This window comes from Psammomys obesus, unplaced genomic scaffold, assembly GCF_907164565.1.
Source record: "Psammomys obesus unplaced genomic scaffold, mPsaObe1.curated_primary_1811, whole genome shotgun sequence".
Lineage (NCBI taxonomy): Eukaryota > Metazoa > Chordata > Mammalia > Rodentia > Muridae > Psammomys > Psammomys obesus.
Window position 1 is genome coordinate 4,850,922 of NW_026596149.1, and position 18,832 is coordinate 4,869,753.

The 18,832-nt window shown below is 39.1% G+C and overlaps 1 protein-coding gene across 1 annotated transcript in view; it reads right to left on the reverse strand.

Moving 5' to 3' along the window:
• The window catches only part of Plxdc2 (plexin domain containing 2), a 436,538-nt gene that overhangs the window by 21,949 nt on the left and 395,757 nt on the right, over nucleotides 1–18,832 (reverse strand). The window contains exon 13 of the mRNA XM_055593812.1: nucleotides 8,757–8,917. Within this exon, the coding sequence (XP_055449787.1) occupies nucleotides 8,757–8,917 (161 nt within the window). The remainder of the gene's footprint in view (nucleotides 1–8,756; nucleotides 8,918–18,832) is intronic.

An 18,832-nucleotide genomic window follows, 5' to 3' on the forward strand; every position in this document is an offset into this window, starting at 1 on the left:
AACGTGCCACTTCAAGATAAAGGAAGATTTGTGGTCCCCTGGAGTGGCTTTCTCTATTTACTACATGGGCTTGCTAATGATCATGTCTTCCCAACTCTCCAGTGTTATTCACACAGCAGCTGCAGAGTGAGATGGCAAACTTGGTAAACATGCTTTCCTCCCACGCAGCAGCAGCTGGGCCCTTGCCCGTCTGTCTCTGGCTTCCTTCCTGGTGGCACTGTACTGCCAGGAAAAGTTGAGGGCCGCAGCTGCCTGCGTTCCTCCACATTCTCCATGAGTCCTTGTTATTCACAAATACTTCTTGGGATTGAGAATCAACTGTGTCTAATGGCTCAAAAGACTTTTGTGTGTGTGTGTGTGTGTGTGTGTGTGTGTGTGTGTGTGTGTGTGTGGTTCAGACTGCACGCTAGGCTGAGCAGTCCTGAGCTGGAGTGACAGCTTTGCAACCAGCTGTCACAGGGCCTGAGCAAGAGGCTTTAGTATCTTGTCTCTATTTCTTCACTGGATTGAACTCTGAAGTTGAGTCAGAAACACACTGCTCATGAATGTTTTAGATGCTGAGGCTTCTGATCATTCGAATTTATCTGAGTTTTATAGTAACTACAATAAAACAATCAGAAATACAATAAGAAATAAGAATTGCTGTCTGTGGTGTTAACACTGATAACTATGCTGTAATTTTCCTCATAAACACTTATACTACAGAGTGAAATATCAAGTCTTTATAGGTTTTTTTGTTTTTTTAATTCATTGCTTTTTAAAACTTTTATTAGTTACACTTTATTCACTTTGTATCCCCTCATAAGTCCCTCCCTCCTCCCTTCCCCATCCCACCTTCCCACCCCCTTCTTCATGCATGCCCCTTCCCAAGTCCACTGATAGGGGAGGTTCTCCTCTCTTTCCTTCTGATCTTAGTCTATCAGATCTCATCAGGAGTGGCTGCATTGTCATCTTCTGTGGCCTGGTAAGGCTGATCTCCCCTCAGGGGGAGGTGATCAAAGAGCAGGCCTATCAGATTATGTCAGAGACAGTCCCTCTTCCCTTTACTATGGAACCCACTTGGACACTGAACTGCCATGAGTTACATCTGTGCAGGGGTTCTAGGTTATCTCCATATATGCTACTTGGTTGGAGTATGAGTATCTGGAAAGAACCAGTTTTCTGGTTCTGTTGCTCTCCTTTTGTAGTTCCTGTCCTCTCCAGATCTTACTATTTCCCACTTCTTACATAAGATTCCATGCACACTGCCCAACAGTTGGCCATAAGTTTCAGCATATGCTTTGATAGGCTGCAGGGCAGAGCCTTTCAGAGGCCCTCTGTGGCAGGTTCCTAACTTGTTTCCTGTTTTCTTCTTTTTCCGATGTCCGTCCTCTTTGCCTTTCGGGATGGAGATTGAGCATTTTAGTCAGAGTCCTCCCTCTTGATTAGTTTCTTTACGTGTACAGATTTTTAGTAGGTTTATCCTCTATTATATGTCTGTATGAGTGAGTATATACTGTATGTGTCTTTCTGTTAATATAACTCGACAGGAAATGCGCTCTGTGCTTTAGTTGGGGGCAGTCACAGAATTTTCCACTTGCATACTGAGGTTTCTTTTTACTTCAACATTCCATAATTTTGTGCATCAAAAATCCTGGGCACTTGCATGAAAGGCAGATACTTTGGTTCTCCAGAATTTAAAAGACTTTCAAAGCACAAAGTAAATGTTTCAATTTTGGGTTTAGTTTTATTGTTAAATTATTTTGCAACTTCTTTTTAATTTTAAATTTATTTTTATCATTTATTCAATTTAAATCCTGATTGTAGCACTGTCTCCTCTTGGTCCCACCCTCCCTTCCTCTCCTCCTTATCCCCCTCCCCTATTCCTCAGAAAGGGGAAGTCCTCTTCCCCTATCATCTGACTCCAGCCTATCAAGACTCATTAGGACTGTCTGCACCCTTTTCCTCTGTGGCCTGGGAAGTCCCCCCACCCCCAAGGAGAAGTGATCAAAGAGCTGGCAACAGAGTCCATGTCAGAGACAGCACCTGCTCCCCTTACTAGGAAACCCCCAGGGTGACTGAGCTGCCTACTGGCTACATCTGAGTATGGGGTCTAGGTCCTCTCCATGCATGGTCCTTGGTTGGTTCATCAGTTTCTGCGGCCCCCTTGGGCTCAGATTTGACAGTGCTGTTGATCTTCTTATAAGACACCTGTCCCCTGGGTCTTTCACTCTTCCTACAACTCCCTGTGCTCTGCCCAAAGTTTGGCTGTGAGTCTTAGCATTTCCTTCTCTCCCCTGCTGGATGGAGTCTTTCAGAGGACATCTGTGTCAGGCTCCCCTTCAACCAACTTCCAGTATCTATTGGATTTGCCCTTCTGACTGAGAATTAAGCATCCTCTCTAGGGTCCTCCTTGTTATTTCACTTCTTTAGGTCTCTAGTATGGTTATCCTGTAATATATGGCTAGTATCTTCATATAAGTAAGGATATTTCGTGCATATCTTAAAGGACATTGTCAACAGAACAAAACTACAGCCTACAGACTGGTAAAAGGTCTTCATGAACCCTACATCAAAGGAGGACTAATATCCAAAATATATAAAGAACACAAGAAATTAAACGCCAACAAATCAAATAATCCAATTTAAAAATGGGGTACAGAACTAAACAGAATTCTCAACAGAGGAATATCGAATAGCCAAAAAAAACAAACAAAAAAACAAACAAACAAACAAAAAAAAACCAAAAAAAACCAAAACCAAACATTTAAATGTCAATATTCTTAGTCATCAGGAGAATGCAAATCAAAACTACTCTGATATTCTATCTTACACCATCAGAATGGCTAAGATTTTGCAACTTCTAAATCAAGCCATAATACATCATTTAAGAATGGTAGAGTTGTTTCTCCCATTAGGGAAATTAACTATTTAGGCCAGAAATACATTTTTACTTTACTCAGTGTTGCTTTATCAAAATCTGTCAATAGTTAAGAGGCGTATGATAACGGCAGTCATTCTTACTTCATGCTCTAAAACTAATTATTCAGTGTGAGATCTATACCTAATTTAAACAGTGTACTATCTCTTCGTTCACTGGCCTGTTGGCTGCATGTGGTAGGCAGCTCTTGTTCACTCTGATTATGGCTGGCACACAGCACAAGCACAGCAAATTAAAAAAAAAAAAAAGACCAGCAAATGGTCAATGGATCCACTGCTTGTTCTGCTTCTGTGCCTTTAGATGTCTCATGTCTTCCTTCCTCGCTCAAAAATCAGTTGTTGTATGTAGAGAGAGAGGCAACATTTTTCCCAATCTTCACTCCCCTTTAAGATTCTTTTCATAAACAAGTATTTTCTAATAGAAATGTAAAGAGAGCCATAGGGATAGTTTAAATCTGCCTAGTGGACATAGTCAAAATAAGAGAATACAATTCAGAGAACAGAATCTTGTTCTGCAGCCTTGCCTGCTCTTAAATATATGACCCTGCCTTACTCTCCCTCACCAGTGCCAGAATACAGCGATATGCTGTATTGAAAGCAATAATTTGTAATTATTTAAATTGCCAACAAGGTATTTAAAATTCATTGTTTATCTGTCTCTCTGGTGTGTTTGTGTGTCTGTGTCTGTGTGTGTATGCTATAAAAGCTGTCACAGCTCCTGGTGCTGTAGTCACAGCCAGTTGTGAGCTGCTTTAACGTAGGTGCTGGAAACTGAATTCAGGTCTCTTGGAAAAGTCAACAAACCTTCCTAATCACTGAGCCACCTCTCTAGCTTTACATAGTGGGGTTTTGTTTTTTAAGGAAATGCCTATTTTTATGATTTTCATTATATAATAATCTTTTTTCCCAATCCTAGATTTAATTTTGTGCCCTTTTCTTATAAACATTGAGTTTTCTATTATTAATGTTTAGTGAAAATTATCATAAATCACAGAGCTTATGCCTAGAAATATTCAGCAATCATTATATTTAATTAGGAACCTTGGACACACTGACTCATTGAAAGAGGCACCAACTTTATCAAAATTTTTGAAGTTTTAAAATGCATTTTTATGTATTTGTCTATTTCAATTTGTTTGAAGACAATAAACTGTATTTCAAAGAAAGTTTTAAATCACATGTAGATATGTCAGATTTTGATCAAAATCAGATATCTTTTAGAAAACAACAAATCCAGACAGATACCAAAAATATAAGCTATCTAGTATAAAACTCAGAGAAAATGCTCAGTCCCACATTTGCAGAGGATAATGGAGGATTACAGGACTTAAGTGCATGAGAAAGAGACCATCTGCCAGGTTAAAGAATGGGATATGAGGCTGGAGCCTCCTATGTGAACACAAAGATGTAGACTGTGGATTCGCTTGTCGGACCAATGTTTGTGGAGTAATGGCTTGCTTTATTACCTCACTTCCCTCCTACAAACAATACATTAAAAAAAAAAAAAGCTGAGCCCAAGTAAACATCAAATAATGATGAGTATGCCTACAAAATGTGTAGAAAACCAGTACAGCTACATATTTTCTGCAAGGTCAGAATTCATTATAAGGGCATAACATGTTAAGATGCTACTACCCTACATTTAAGATAGCATTGCACTATATTTCTACTTATAGCCAATGAAGAAAAATCCTTAGCAGGGACAGGCAGCAAGAAGTGGTTATGAGTTTGATTTCTGAAGGTGGAGCATCTGTGCTCTAATTCTGACTCTTATTGTATGAATGAGAGATGTTGAGTAAATCATTTAAGATCCATGCATCAGCTTCGTCATATCTGAGATGGAGATCATCCTAGACCATATGCATCCATTAGATCTAGATGAGGCAATGCAGGAATCTCTTTCTTTATCATGTATGCTTATGAAAGGGCTAAATATAAAAGTAGGAAATGAGAAGAGTATATTTGGGGAGAGATATTCTAAAGTGGAAGATTGGCTGTATGAGTTTTGGTGCAGGCATATAGGCAGTCACTACATTTAGTCTGTGTAACACAGGAAATAAATTTATAACCATTGGTGAGATTTCACTATGAAACATAGAGCAGTACATACTGGGTAATACTATGGATATCATTGAACTTTGAATAAATTACTAAAATTAGTCTATTTTACTAGTATCACAGACAACAATTCAAAAATAATTTAATTGACAGTGTGCAACTTATATTTAATGAAATCTGTGGTTGACAGACTAATGTTCCCTAAAGATGTTCACACTGTGGACTGGAAAACCCATCAGTGCTCCTTTCTATGGCCTAAGGCACATTGCAGATCATGGGATGGAGAAGTTATTATTAGTTAGTCATAAGGGTTAAATGGAATCACCAAGGGCCTTGCAGGAGTCAACAGGGTCAGAGTTAGCTGTGGTGATTGAAATAGACTGTGGAGTGATACAAAGGGGTGTCAGAAGCCAAGGAACACAGCCTCTACAAGTGAGAATAGCTGGAAAATATTCTCCCTGGAGCAGTAATTAAGACTCAGCCCAGCAGTACCTTGACTTGGTATGGCTGACTTACCTCTGACCTGCTGCACTGTACAATAATCTATGGGCTGCTTTAGGCCAACAGGTTTGTGGCCATTAGTTTCAGCATCTACAGGAACTTACAGAGCATGTTAAATGATCAGAGAAAGCTCTTCTTGATTTCTTGAATGTATTAGGCTTTTCTGCTTTCTGAATTAGTTCTTGTGTTCATAACTTAATAATACAGTTATAGAATAGTTTTTTAATGGAATGATTAACAGCCCTTCCAAAAAGTTGGTAAGAATATAGAAAGATGACCAATTACTATAAATGGCTTTCCATTTTTGCCTTTCCACCATTCTAAATTTTTATATAAGTAGCATCACTTTCATGATGACAAAGCAAATCAACAGTTTTACAAAGCAATATCACTGAACCATGAGCCATGAAATGTAATATAAGCAATACCACTATATTCAACTGTAGGTGCCAAAATACTAATTTAATTAATAATTAAACATTTTCAGAATCATATGTCTGCATGTTCCAAGTTGTGTGATCATAATGGATCAGCAGTTTGATTTTGAAAACTCTGGTTTGCTTTAATAATGGTAAAGTTACAAGCTTCTACTGACCAGCTACTGTGAGATTGCATGACCAGAACAGGATGGGTTGGAGATGATGACTTAACCAGAATCTACCAATCAACTCAACAAAATGGAAAAGAACAGAGATTAGACCTACACAGGAAGCCATCAAGGAAGACTAAGCACTGTGATAAGGAGCTCAACTGTAAGCTCCCCACAATTGGTGGCTTCTGGAGAGTTGGGGTGAAAGAGGATTCAGTTTTCTTTAAGATGATAGCCAGTGAGAGTTTGACCATACTACAGTGAGAATAGGGGCAACACAAATTGGATTTTTCTTGTTTGTTGTTTCATTCTTTGTCATTTTGGGAGGCCACAAGGGTGGGGAGTGGACCTGGGAAGACTGGAAACTGAGTGTGATCAGGGCACATTATGTGAAATTCCCAAAATAATCACCACAAATATTATGTTACAAAAAGAATAGACATGAAACTGGCAGATGGGTTCGCCGTCCATTATAAGTGAAAAAGTGGGTTATTCCTGAAACTATGGCTGTTTGCTCTTGGGAAAGTCATTCTACCCTCTTAAGCCTCAGTCTTCTCCTGTGACATGAGTGTACAGGATTAAACTGATCACAAAAATCTCCCCTAGCCCTAATATTCTGTAAATATGTGTGGCTATAGAAACACTGCAAACACAGTCAGGATTATAGGCTCTGGTTGTTAATCCAGAAGGTTAGTTCAAAAGCAAGCAAACAAAAACGTCTACTTCTAGATTTTATGTTATCAATTGTTGCTAGCATACAGATGTTGTTATCAATTAGCCTCAAACACGTCCCCGAACCCCCTGCACCGGTCATTTCACAGCGCCCTACTTTTCATTATGTCAGAAAATAGACTGCAGTGTACTAAAAGGATCCAGCATGTGCTGGCTTCAGGCACTGGAGGCAGCCTGACGCCTGGTTGGTCAACTGAGACTTGCGGCTTGTCACTTGTCAGTCCTTTAAGGACTGCATTCGGTGACCTTGGGGACGAGGTCCACATTCTTCTGGGAAAGTCAGACATGTCGAAACAACTTAACAGCTTTTCAACTAAATGCAAGACCAGATGCACGCCCAATAACTATGAGGTGAAATAAGGATGCCGTGTCTGGAGTCGGCCTTAAATGCAATTGTACTCTAACTTTGAAATTTTGCCTTTTTTTTTCCCCAGAAAATGTTGATAACATGCCTGTTCTTTCAAAGAGACTTGGATTACTTAAAATCTAGATTTTAAGAAATTTATGAATCTTGTAGGGTAGAATAATCATGCACAGACTGAACACTAATGCAAAACAGAAAGATAAATGTCAAAGAAAGGTATGGGTAAAAGAAAAAAAATCAAGTCCACATGTGCTCTCAGAGAAATGTATGTAGACAGCATATAGGGTGAATGTCATTGAAGGATGCTGGACACCTGAATTCATGAACTGAGGTGAAAGGAGACAGCTTCGTTGATGAGAGAAACAGAATGAACAGTTTCTGCAGGGGTAGGGTGTGGGACATTCAGGGTGTATCTGGAGAAGATAAGAGTGAAATCCAGTAATTCCTACTCCAGGCTGGAGAGCCATGGCAGGAAGATGGAAATAATGGATAAAATCTGGATTGCAAATATCTTAAATAGCCACATAAGGAGACCACACTTTGTTCTATAGATAAAAGAGAGCCATTTAGGACTTGGATGCAATTATCTAATTGATCTACAGTCAGCCATCCCTATTACAGAGGCCAATGGCAATTCTCACTCTGCTATTGTGAAAGCCTTATATTTTCTCACTTAACAGGTGAACAAGGTTCCAGACTGTTTTTCCATATATTGTGCAGTGAGTTCAAACTCAACTCTCACATGTGTGAAAATCACCAAGGGCCGATTCCCTTTGTCACTCTAGCATTTTAGTTTTGTCTGGTGTTGGAAGAGGAATACTCCTATAAAATTCTCCCATAAAAAGTTGCAATTGCAAGGGACATGGGAAACTCTCCTGGGCTAAAAAGCAGAATTGATTATGCTGATTGTGTCTAGTGGTTTTGAGGCTCTTTGTCCCAGCCTTCTGGACCCTTATGTTTGGCCATGGCCCCTATTCATACTCCTTGTTCCTTCTGTCAGTGGAGCTAAATTTAAATTCTGTATAGGACAGCACAGTATGAAATCAACAGTACTGTGGATATATGGGTATGCATTTATGCAAAATGAATAAATATAGATGTTATACAAAATAGCAGTATCACATAGTATCTCATTTTTATATCTGCCATTTTGCAGTGAAGTTGTATTTTCTGTATATTTCATGAGCATTTTGAGGACAGACCTACTTTAATGTATTATACACACAGTCAAATTTCAACTGGCAATTTATTAAATCAAGTCCTCTGTCTCTAGCTTAGGCTGGATTTTCTCTGAGGGCATGGAGAACAGCTGTTTAACATACTTCGTATAAGAGTGCTGGAAAGTATGGTTTTTATTTTCCCTTAGGTCTCTGAAGGGAAGATGGCTTATTTGTTCAAGAGCTTCAGAGATAAGAGGTCTGACCTCATCATCCAAAGTAATCTATCAGCATGGATGTGAGGGGGTGCAATGAGCATGAGGTCAGCCAGCCTGACACTGACAAATCATGTGCCAAGCATTAAATCCAGGTGGTGTTTGCTAGTTCCCTCAGCCCCTCCACCAGCACGGCTTTCATGGCTGAATGTGACACTTACCTCAATGAAGAAGATGCTGGCTGCTGACGTTGGATGGTGGTACATATAAACTGTCACCAGAATGGCCGCTGCTATAATAAGGACCAGGATGAGGATTCCAACGATGAGGCCAGCATGGAGGGTTCCTCCTTTCTTCTCAGCTGCACTGTCATCCGTGGAGGCTGAAAGAAGAGCCCAGCTGTCAGCCTCTTCATATCTGTACCCCTAAGTTCAAATTTTCCTTTGTGCAAAATTCATGTATGTAAGTAACACCAAATCTTTCTTATGTGAGTTCAGGCTTGGGGACGTCCACCCAGCTAACACCCAAGCAACCAAAAGCCCATGCTATTGATGGCTAAAATAAATGTAATGTTGCTAACAGTGCTGGGGTCAAACCCACGGACGTATGCATGTTAGCCAAGTGCCCTCTACTGCTTGGCGACAACTGTAGCCCCTAGAATATCAATCTCTTGTCTAATAAACACGACTAATAACCTTTTGGGTTGTGTGTGTGTTTCTGTATATGTGTATGTGAATTGTGTGCACACAGGTGTGGAGGCAGGTCAAGGGGTGACTTCTTCAGTTGCTCCCAACCTTGTTTTTGGAGACAGGCTCTCCTGCTGTACTGGAAACACTCTCCTCGGCTAGACTGGCAGGACGTGCTGAGACTACAAGCACAGGCTTACCTTTTTATGTGAGTGATGGGGATCTGAACCTCCCCGCCCGAGCCCTCTCACAAAGCTCTGTTTGATTAATAGCTTATAATTTCCCAAACAGTGAGAAAATATGAGAGTCTGTTTAACTGTTCAAGAAATCTAACTCTCTCTGTTGTTCTCCATCTCTTTCATCAAATTCACAGTTATTGCCAAAAATGACTAATTTTCAAAAAAAACTATTGGTTATTCTGTTTGGAATTTTACATAAATTTTTTTTTTCAGTTGGCAACTCAGGCATTTTCAGAAAGTCTGTGAATGAATCTCAGAGCACAATTTTCAAAATCTGTTTTAAACTGAAAAGATTTTTAGAAGCATAACAGGAGGAAACAAAATGATCCTTAAATAGTTTTATATTTTCTAAAGGGAAAAACTACAGCACATGAAAAGATCCCAGTATGCTGCAGCCCAGTATCATTTTCTGTAAATTCTAATACGGTGTGTGCCAGAATAATATCAGTTTTCTGAGTTAGAAAAAGGAGAAATTTAATTTCAAATGTAATGATTATCCAAAGCAAAGTCAATCAACCACATAAAATAATCTCTGAAGTGTTCTAAGATTCTGCAATTTTGATGACTGTTCAGGCATTTAGAGACCATCCTAAATTATGTGTGGCAGGCAGCTGAATGCTAGTGTGTAATATAATTGGTATTTTTGAGTCATTAGGTAATTCTCAAGATGGACAGACATTCTAGAACAGTGGGTCACAATATTTATGTTGGTGGTTCTTCTCTGTGTCACTCTTACCTTTTGTTTCTGTTTTCAACAGTCTTTCCTATTAAACAACTTGATAAGCATTGAGGTTTTTTGTTTGCTTTAAGAATTTGTTAGTAAAATGCAGACATGGTTTTCTACCAGAATGAATGGTCTATGTGAACTTACAGAACTCTGATGAAGCAAAAACAAAAACAAAACCAACAAAACCTCACACAATCCTTCGCACTCTTGAATTTCCTTCCTTTCATCCTTCTTTTAGACTTTTTCTCTTCCTCCTTTTCCCTTCCGCTCTTCCTTCTTATCTTTTTCTGACCTTTTCTTACCTTTCTGACCTTTCCTTTCTTCTCCTCCTTCAGGCCATCTCTATTCAGTGCTAGGTCATCCTAGATCCCCCTTCATTTTTCCACTGTCATCGTCTGTTCTTTGTTTGGATCTCTGTACTCAGTGATTTTTCTCTAGATCCTAATACTCAAAATTCTAAAGGGTTTTCTCCCATTGCATAAATTAGCAAAGAATATCAGATTTAAAGAGCAATTCATTATATAAAGTTGCTTTGCAATATTCAGATGTATGTTTGTTGTCATGAATGTCCCATCAACAACTCTAATAGGTAGGCATGATTATTCCTGTTTTTAATGGGTGAGATAACCAAGGCAGCAGGAAATTAAGAAATGTGGTAAAGCTGCAAAGCTACTGAATTAGAGCTGGGCTCAAACAGGTCAGGCTGGTTGTAAACCCTGGCTCTGATCCGCCACATCCTCAGCTAACACTGAGCTCCTAGCATTTCTCCTCTTACTTATTTGATGTCATGAGTCTGGCATATAATTCTGGAAAATTGTTGGTAATTTCAAGTAAAGGAAAAAATAATTTAAAAGACAGTTCAAAAAATAGCACAAATGTGGTGGTTGTGCCTCTCTTGGGGCTCAGGCCAGTGCTGGTGTCAGAAGCCCTTCCTCAAGTTTAGGGAAGGAAGAAGATGAGAATGACAGAGGAAAAAAAGTGAAGGAGTAATAAAGGCCATTGATAGGTGAGAGCCACTGGAAAGACAGTTTCATGACAGCGGAATAAGGCTTTAGTTAGTGACCTCATCACGCTTGTCCTCAGGGCTCATCCTGAACGATGATGTCAATGACAGTATTACTCCATTGTGTTTTGGCAAGGAGTCAATGTCTACATGTAAAGTTCTCAGAGGGACCTGGCATGTAGTAAGCACTTATTTAACGCTAAGCTGTAATACGAATGTTTTACTTTTCACATGAAGCAGATGGAGGGAAATTATAGTGACATATTCCTAACACCATAAAGACTAGACATTTGGCTTCTTCATTGAGTATGCATTTCTGACTACAGTTTATGAACTAACATATTGTTTTCCCAAATTAGGACATGTTACTTTCATAAAAATAACAGGATTGATATAAAATGTAACAGAGGGGCAAAATAGAATAAAAGTATATACTTCAGTCAGATGAAGAAAAGCTGTAATGTTTCTATGACCTCCTTGCGGAATTCTATCTCTCCCTCCCACCATCTCTTGCACCATCTCTTCCTTGTTCTTCTCTTTTCTGGAACCCTCCATTTATCTACCTTCCCATCCCTCTCTTCCCTATCTCTCCTTCCATTTGCCCTCCAGCCAGCCAGTGTCTGCTCTGTTGTATCCCCACAGGGTCTACATTCTCAAATGCACAGCTCCAAGTTTCATCCTCATGCTTCTCCTCATGTGTCCGATGTGTGCTGGACATGGAAGGGAAATATGAATCCCTGAGCTGACTTTAGCCTATCATGTCCCAAGAGGACTAGGGGATAGAACTGCTCCAGAGGCATGAGGCTTCCCTCTTGAGGAGGAAGATGGCAGAGGACATGTTTTATTTAGTAAGACCCCAATCAGAGCGAAAACCATTACTAAGTTGCAGGACCTAAGCTGCCAATCTTTGGAATATAACTCCAATTTTGCAAATGCAAGCTTGTAAACTTTATTTAGTCTCTATTTTAAAGCATAAACATCAGCTCTCACCATCATTACTCAGCTATGTTTGACAAACAGATTTAAGTTATCACCCTTTAAAGTACAAATTTACATTCATTGTTTTTCTTTTTCCTGTTTTTTGTTTGTTTGTTTTTTGATTTTGTTTTTGAGACTTTGAGACTCCTGGTGATTAGTGTTCTCTGTGTAGAGCCTGATTTGTTGCTAGGTAACTAATCATTTCACAATATTTCAGATGACGATGATGTTAATAGAATAAACCTTTTTATAGTTTTTCAAACACTGATAGGCTGTAGACAGACAGTTACCGACTATCTGTCAGTATCAAGTGACCCTAAGGTATTAAATAATATGTGGTCATAAGAACAGTTTAAGGAGAAATTTAACATTTAATTCCAAAATGTTAAAAAAAAATTGTCCGTGTTAATTTCTGAACGATTCCTAGTAATCATCGATGAAGTGATACAAAAGGCACATGCATTTTTTTTAGAGAATAAATTTTCTACTCCCCTGTAATTTAATCAATAGTCTCATGAATCTACAAATAGTGTAAAAAGCTACATGGCTTCAAAGATGTTAGGGACCCACAGATACCACAATGTTATTGGGATGTTAAAGGTTGTTGAACTGGAACATCTGTGTTGCTGTGCTTGGATTCTAAATGTTCTATTTGCTTTCCAACACATCATCACTTCTCAAACAATATGAGAAAATATACATAGGTTATCTGTGGACAACATGAGGGATTACCTGTGTCCAAAATTATGAGCATCTCAATGCCAAAATAAAATGTAAAATTAAAAAAAAATGAAAGCAAGTCCTTGGTAATGCTTATCATTGGAAGATAACTCGTGTCCCTCAAAGGAAGACCCTCAAATTGAAAGAAATACTCCCTCAGAAGAGACAACAAGGGAAGATGTCAACTTTGGAAAACAGTCAGTACTGAATTTTAAAGTTGGCAGAGAGAAGCACAGCAAAGAAAACTGTGCACATGCCTCAGGTATAAACTTCTTGTACTGCTCATCAGAGTCTGTAAAGGTGGAGTGTTCAAACATGGTTGCAAGGAATCTGGTCATGAGACCAAAACTCATACGCCATTCTTAGGAATAACATATACATTGAAAATTTATGTCCCAAAGCAAAGAAAACCAAACAACAATCGCTTTAGTGTTATATACCTGATAATTCTAATCTCTAGCCTTGTCTTAAGCTTTAAATTGAGTACACTAGGAGGGAACAATGATAAAAAGCAGCGAGACAACATAAAATTGATTCTCCAGGCCAAAGAAGTGAAAATTGGAAGCATACACTAAATGCCTACAGTAAAGATATTTTTTGCAATGATTTAAGGCATAAATGGAACATAGAAAATCAACACTATTAAAGATGACACATTCTCACCTGATGCTGTGAAGGACCAAGCACCAAGCTTGGTGGCTTTTTTGGAGTTTATGGAATGATAATCAATATTTAGGCACAGAGAAGACTAACAATTGTCACATCTGTCAAAGCAATTTGTTATTGCTAACTGAGTTTTTGTCACCATAACTGTGAATAAAACAGATTTCTAATAGCGGAAAAAAATCCAACACTTTATGTGAATTGATTTATTTGCTCTATTCCTGGGAACATTTACGACTAAGTGAGCTGACAGGAGGAAAAGTGGAAGAAATAAAGAAGTAGGAAAAAGATGTCTGTGTGTAGGAAGAACAAAAGTTTAAAGAATCTTGAAAGCAGAGTGTTGGATTTTAAAACTCTGTGTCTCCTTTTCTTCATATGGTTTTCTCAGAATTCATGTGTGCATGACATTGATATTCTGCATTCAGAATTAGGCTTCTCTAATATGATAAAATATTCTAACACATTCCTAAAGAGACCTGCTCCTGTTATCAAATCTCACCAATCCCCAAAGTCTAAGAATAACATAAAACTAAAAATTCTTGTAAGAAATTGTATCCCCTTTAGAACTAACTTTTCTGGCCTAAAAGTGAAATACTTCAGCCTATAAATTCCATACCATATTATTATCTTTTGGGGGATTGAAGGCCTGATGTATTGGGCAAAGTCTCGTAGAAATTTGCTCAAAATCCATAAATTTTACAAAGACATTGCCAAAATGTTCTTTCTTAAAGCTCTGGAATGAAGTTGAACTAAAAATGCCTTAAATATGAATGTCCATGTTTTGATTAAAAAACACACAGGCACATGGCTTTCCTTGTGGAATACAATCTAACCCACTTAGATACTAAAGCAAGTAATGGAACAGTCACATGATAACATTTTTAACTTAATTGATTCTCATTTGGAAGATGCCCTTTAATTGATCTGATTTTGTAGTATGTTTGTTTCCTGCCTCTTTTCACTTTTTTATTTAATTATTTTTTTAATAATTATAGTTTATTCACTTTGTATCCCCCCTGTACCTTCCTCCCTCCATCCTACCCAATCTCATCCTCCTTCTTCCTCACCCGTGTCCCTCTCCCAGTCCACTGATAAGGGAGGTCCTCCTCCCTTTACTCTAATCCTACTCTATCAGGTCTCATCAGGAGTGGCTGCATTGTCTTCTGTGGCTTGGTAAGGCTGCTCCCCCCTCAGGGGGAGGTGATTATCAAAGAGCAGGCCAATCAGTTCATGTCAGAGACAGCCCCTGTCCCCATTACTATGGAGGCCACTTGGACACTGAACTCAGACTCATGACCAAGACTGAATTTGATTTTTCCTAATGATTTATGCATTTTCTATTTTTAGTAATTCAGTTTTCATGTTCTTAATATGAGGCTTACATTTTTTTCCATAGGAAGTTTCTTTTATTCATTCATTCATTTATTTTTCAATTTTTAGATGTTTCTTAGTTTATTTTTTATTAATTTTTATTTTTTATATTAATCACAGGTTGTTTACTTTGCATCCCAGGTATAGCCCCCTCCCTCTTTTCCTCCCAATCCTACCCTTCCTCCCTCATCTCCTCCCTGCCCCTTTCCAAGTCTACTGCTAGGGAGGTCTTCCTCCCCTTCCATCTGATCCTAGCTTATCAGGTATCTTCAAGACTGGCTGTCATGTCCTCCTCTGTGGCCTAGCAAGACTGTTCCTCCCTCGGTGGTGATGGTGGGGTAAAGGAGCCAGTCATTGAATTCATGTCAGAAATAGTTCCTATTCCCCTTACTAGGGAAACCCACTTGGATACTGAGCTACCATGGGCTACATCTGAGCAGGGGTTCTAGGTTATATCCATACATGGTCCTTGGTTGGAGAAACAGTCTCATAGAGGGCCCCTGGGCCCTGATATATTTTGTCCTTGTGGAGCTCCTGTCCTGGTCATATTAACTCCCCCTTTTATCGTATGATTCCCTGCACTCTGCCGAAGGTTTGGTGTTTCTTAGTCTATTAATATTTCAAAATGTTTATGGTGTTTGAGTGTGCTGACATGAGTGCTTGTATATATGATGTGTGCCCGTGTGTGTGACATGTATGTATGCCAGTCAGATTCCAGTACTATGGAATGGGGTTGGGTCTCTTTTTCAGCTTTATGTGGTGGTTTCTAGAAGTTTAATTCAGGCTACAAGGCTTGTACATTAGGCATCCTTTACTTATTGAGCCATCTTGCTGGCAGACTATTTTTCAAGGGTGAGGGTGACCTTAATGTAATTTATAAAGCATGCCAATACCGTCATAATGCATCTTGTGACATTTAATTTATGAGATTTGGCAAGCTCTCTAAAGAGAAATGTACACACACACACATAGTCATTCACAAAATATACAGGATACATTGAGACCAGCACTGGCAAGGCAGCGAGTGAGGCCCACTTATTCCACTCTTTTCTACTACAGATGACTGACTGAAATTTCATTTATGGCTGCATTTGAAATATTTTCAGTTTAGAGAACATAAAAGTATAAAAATCCTATTTTAAAAAATAACAATACATTACTTCTTATTTTTGAACCTAGAGGTAAGTAAATCTCTATGAAACCACAGTATAAGAATCTCTGGATTTAATCAAAATGAAGGGTTGGGACAGTCACTGTACAATAACTTACTGAGTTAGTGGGACTTTTGCTCTGAGTGTGTGGAAGCTCCTTAAAATGACTTGGTAATATTTACAGCTATTATAGGATTACAAATAAAAGTTTGGGGTTATCCAATTTGATTTTTCTTTCCATTCTTATGTTATGCACTACTCTTTGTCATCATCTACTGTCCCTCAAATATGTATTTTTCTCATTATCTTTAGCTTTAGTGCTTTAAATTATTCCTAATGTTACCTTCCTATATTCAATTATCTTCAAGAAATATTTACGTTTTTTTCTTTTTTATTGATTTATTATTTATTACAATTTATTTCTTTTGTATCCTGGCTTTAGCCCCCTCCTTCATCTCCTCTCAGTCCATCTTCCCTCCCTCTTCTCCCACTATGTCCCTCCCCTCGTCCACTGATAATGAAGATCTTCCTTCCCTACTATCTGACCCTAGCCTATCAGGTTTCATCAGGACTGGTTGCATTGTCTTCCTCTATGGCCTGGCAAGGCTGCCTGCTCCCCACCCCCCAGAGGGAGGTGATCAAAGAGCTAGCCACTGAGTTCATGTCAGAGACAGCCCTTGCTCCCCTTACTAGGGAACCCACATGGAGACTGAGCTGCCTATGGTCTACATCTGAGCAGAGGTCTAGGACTTCTCAATGCATAGTCCTTGCCTGGCACATTGGTCTCTGCAGGCACCCCTGGACCCAGAATTTTTGGCTTTGTTGGTCTGCTTGTGGAGCTCCTGAACCCTTCAGGTCTTTCTATCTCCCGCTTCTTCCATAAGATTCCCTGCACTCTGCACAAATTTTGGCTAGGAGTCTCAGCATCTGCTTCTATACCCAGCTGGGCAGATTCTTTCAAAGGCCCTCTGTGGTATGCTCCTGTCCTGTTCCCTTCTTTTCTCGCTTCCAATATCTATACTGTTTGCCCTTCTGAATGAGGATTATTCATCTTCCCAAAGTCTTCCTTGTTGTTTAGCTTCCTTAGGTGTACAGATTTTAGTATGTTTATCCTATATTATATGTCTAATATTCACTTATAAGTGAGTATATACCATGTGTGTCTTTCTGCTTCTGGATTACCTCACTCAGGATGATATTTTCTAGTTCCATTCATTTGCTTGCAAATTTCACATCTGAAAGATACTCAACCATTCAACAAGAACATGCTCAACTATCTTCATACCAGCTTTTTTTTCCTTTCAAGAATTCTTTGTCCTTTCGGAGGTTCTGTCCCTTCCAGTTCTTTCTCTCTCCACCTTCTCCAAAAGGCTTGCTGCACTCTGCCCAAAGTTTGGCTGTGAGTCTCAGTATAGTCTTTGATACCCTAATGGGCAGACTCTTTCAGAGGTCCTCTGTGGAAGGCTCCAGTCCTGTTCTTTATCTTCTCCTACTTCTATATCTAACCTATTTGCCCTTCTCAGTGAGGTTTCAGCCTCTTCCCTATGGTCCTCCTTATAGTTTAGTTTCTTCAGGACTATATATATATATAGGAATATATATATATGTATATAATATATATTAGTGTATATATATTAGTATGTTTATACTATATTATATGTCTATATACTTATAAGTGAGTACATACCATATGTGTATATATGTGTATGTGTATATGGGTATATACCATATGTGTCTTTCTGCTTGTGGGTTAGCTCACTCAGGAAGATCTTTTCCACCATTTGCCTGCTAATTTCATGATGTCCTCATTTTTAATTGATGAGTAGCATTCCATTGTGTAAATGGATCACAATTTCTGTTTCCATTCCTTCCTTGAGGGACATCTAGGTTGTTACCAGCTTCTGGCTATTATGAATATACTGTGAACATCCAACAGTGCGCCAAAACCTGGGTCCAGGGGGACCTGCAATGACTGATGCACAAACCAAGGACTATGCATGGAGAGGACCTTGACCCCTTGCTCAGAGGAAGTCCAAAGGAAGCTCAGTCTCCATGTGGGTCTCCTACTAAGTGGAGCAGGGGCTGAGTCTGACATGAATTCAATGGCCTGGGGGTGCAGCTTTTCCAGGCCAGGAAGATGATGCAGCCAGCCTGATGAGGCCTGATAAATTAGGGTCAGATAGAAGGGGAGGAGGTCCTCTACTATCAGTGGACTAGGCAAGGGAAAGAGGGGTAGAAATGGGAGGATGGATGGGACTGGGAGGAGAAGAGGGAGGGGGCTACAGAGGGGATACAAAGTGAAAAAATTGTAATAACTTACTAACTAACTAACTAAATAAATAAAAAGAAAAAAGAAAAAAAAGAATTCTTTAAATACACATACACACAGACACCACACACACACACACACACACACACACACACACACACACATACACACACAGTAGTTATTGGCATGTTTGTTCTCCATTTCATCCTTTCATCCTATCATCTCCCCTTCTTCTCCACAGGTCCTTTTATATTAGGATGAACTTTCTTTTGACCCACTGGATTTAATTATGATATGAATGAGCATACATGGTTGCTTATTTATTGGAATACAAGCAACTCATCTCTTCCCCAGAATCTACACAGTTTTGGGGAAATTTTTATATTAAAAGAAAATCTTTGGCTGGAGAGATGGCTCAGAGGTTAAGAGCACTGAATGCTCTTTCAAAGGTACTGAGTTCAATTCCTGGCAACCACATATTGGCTCACAA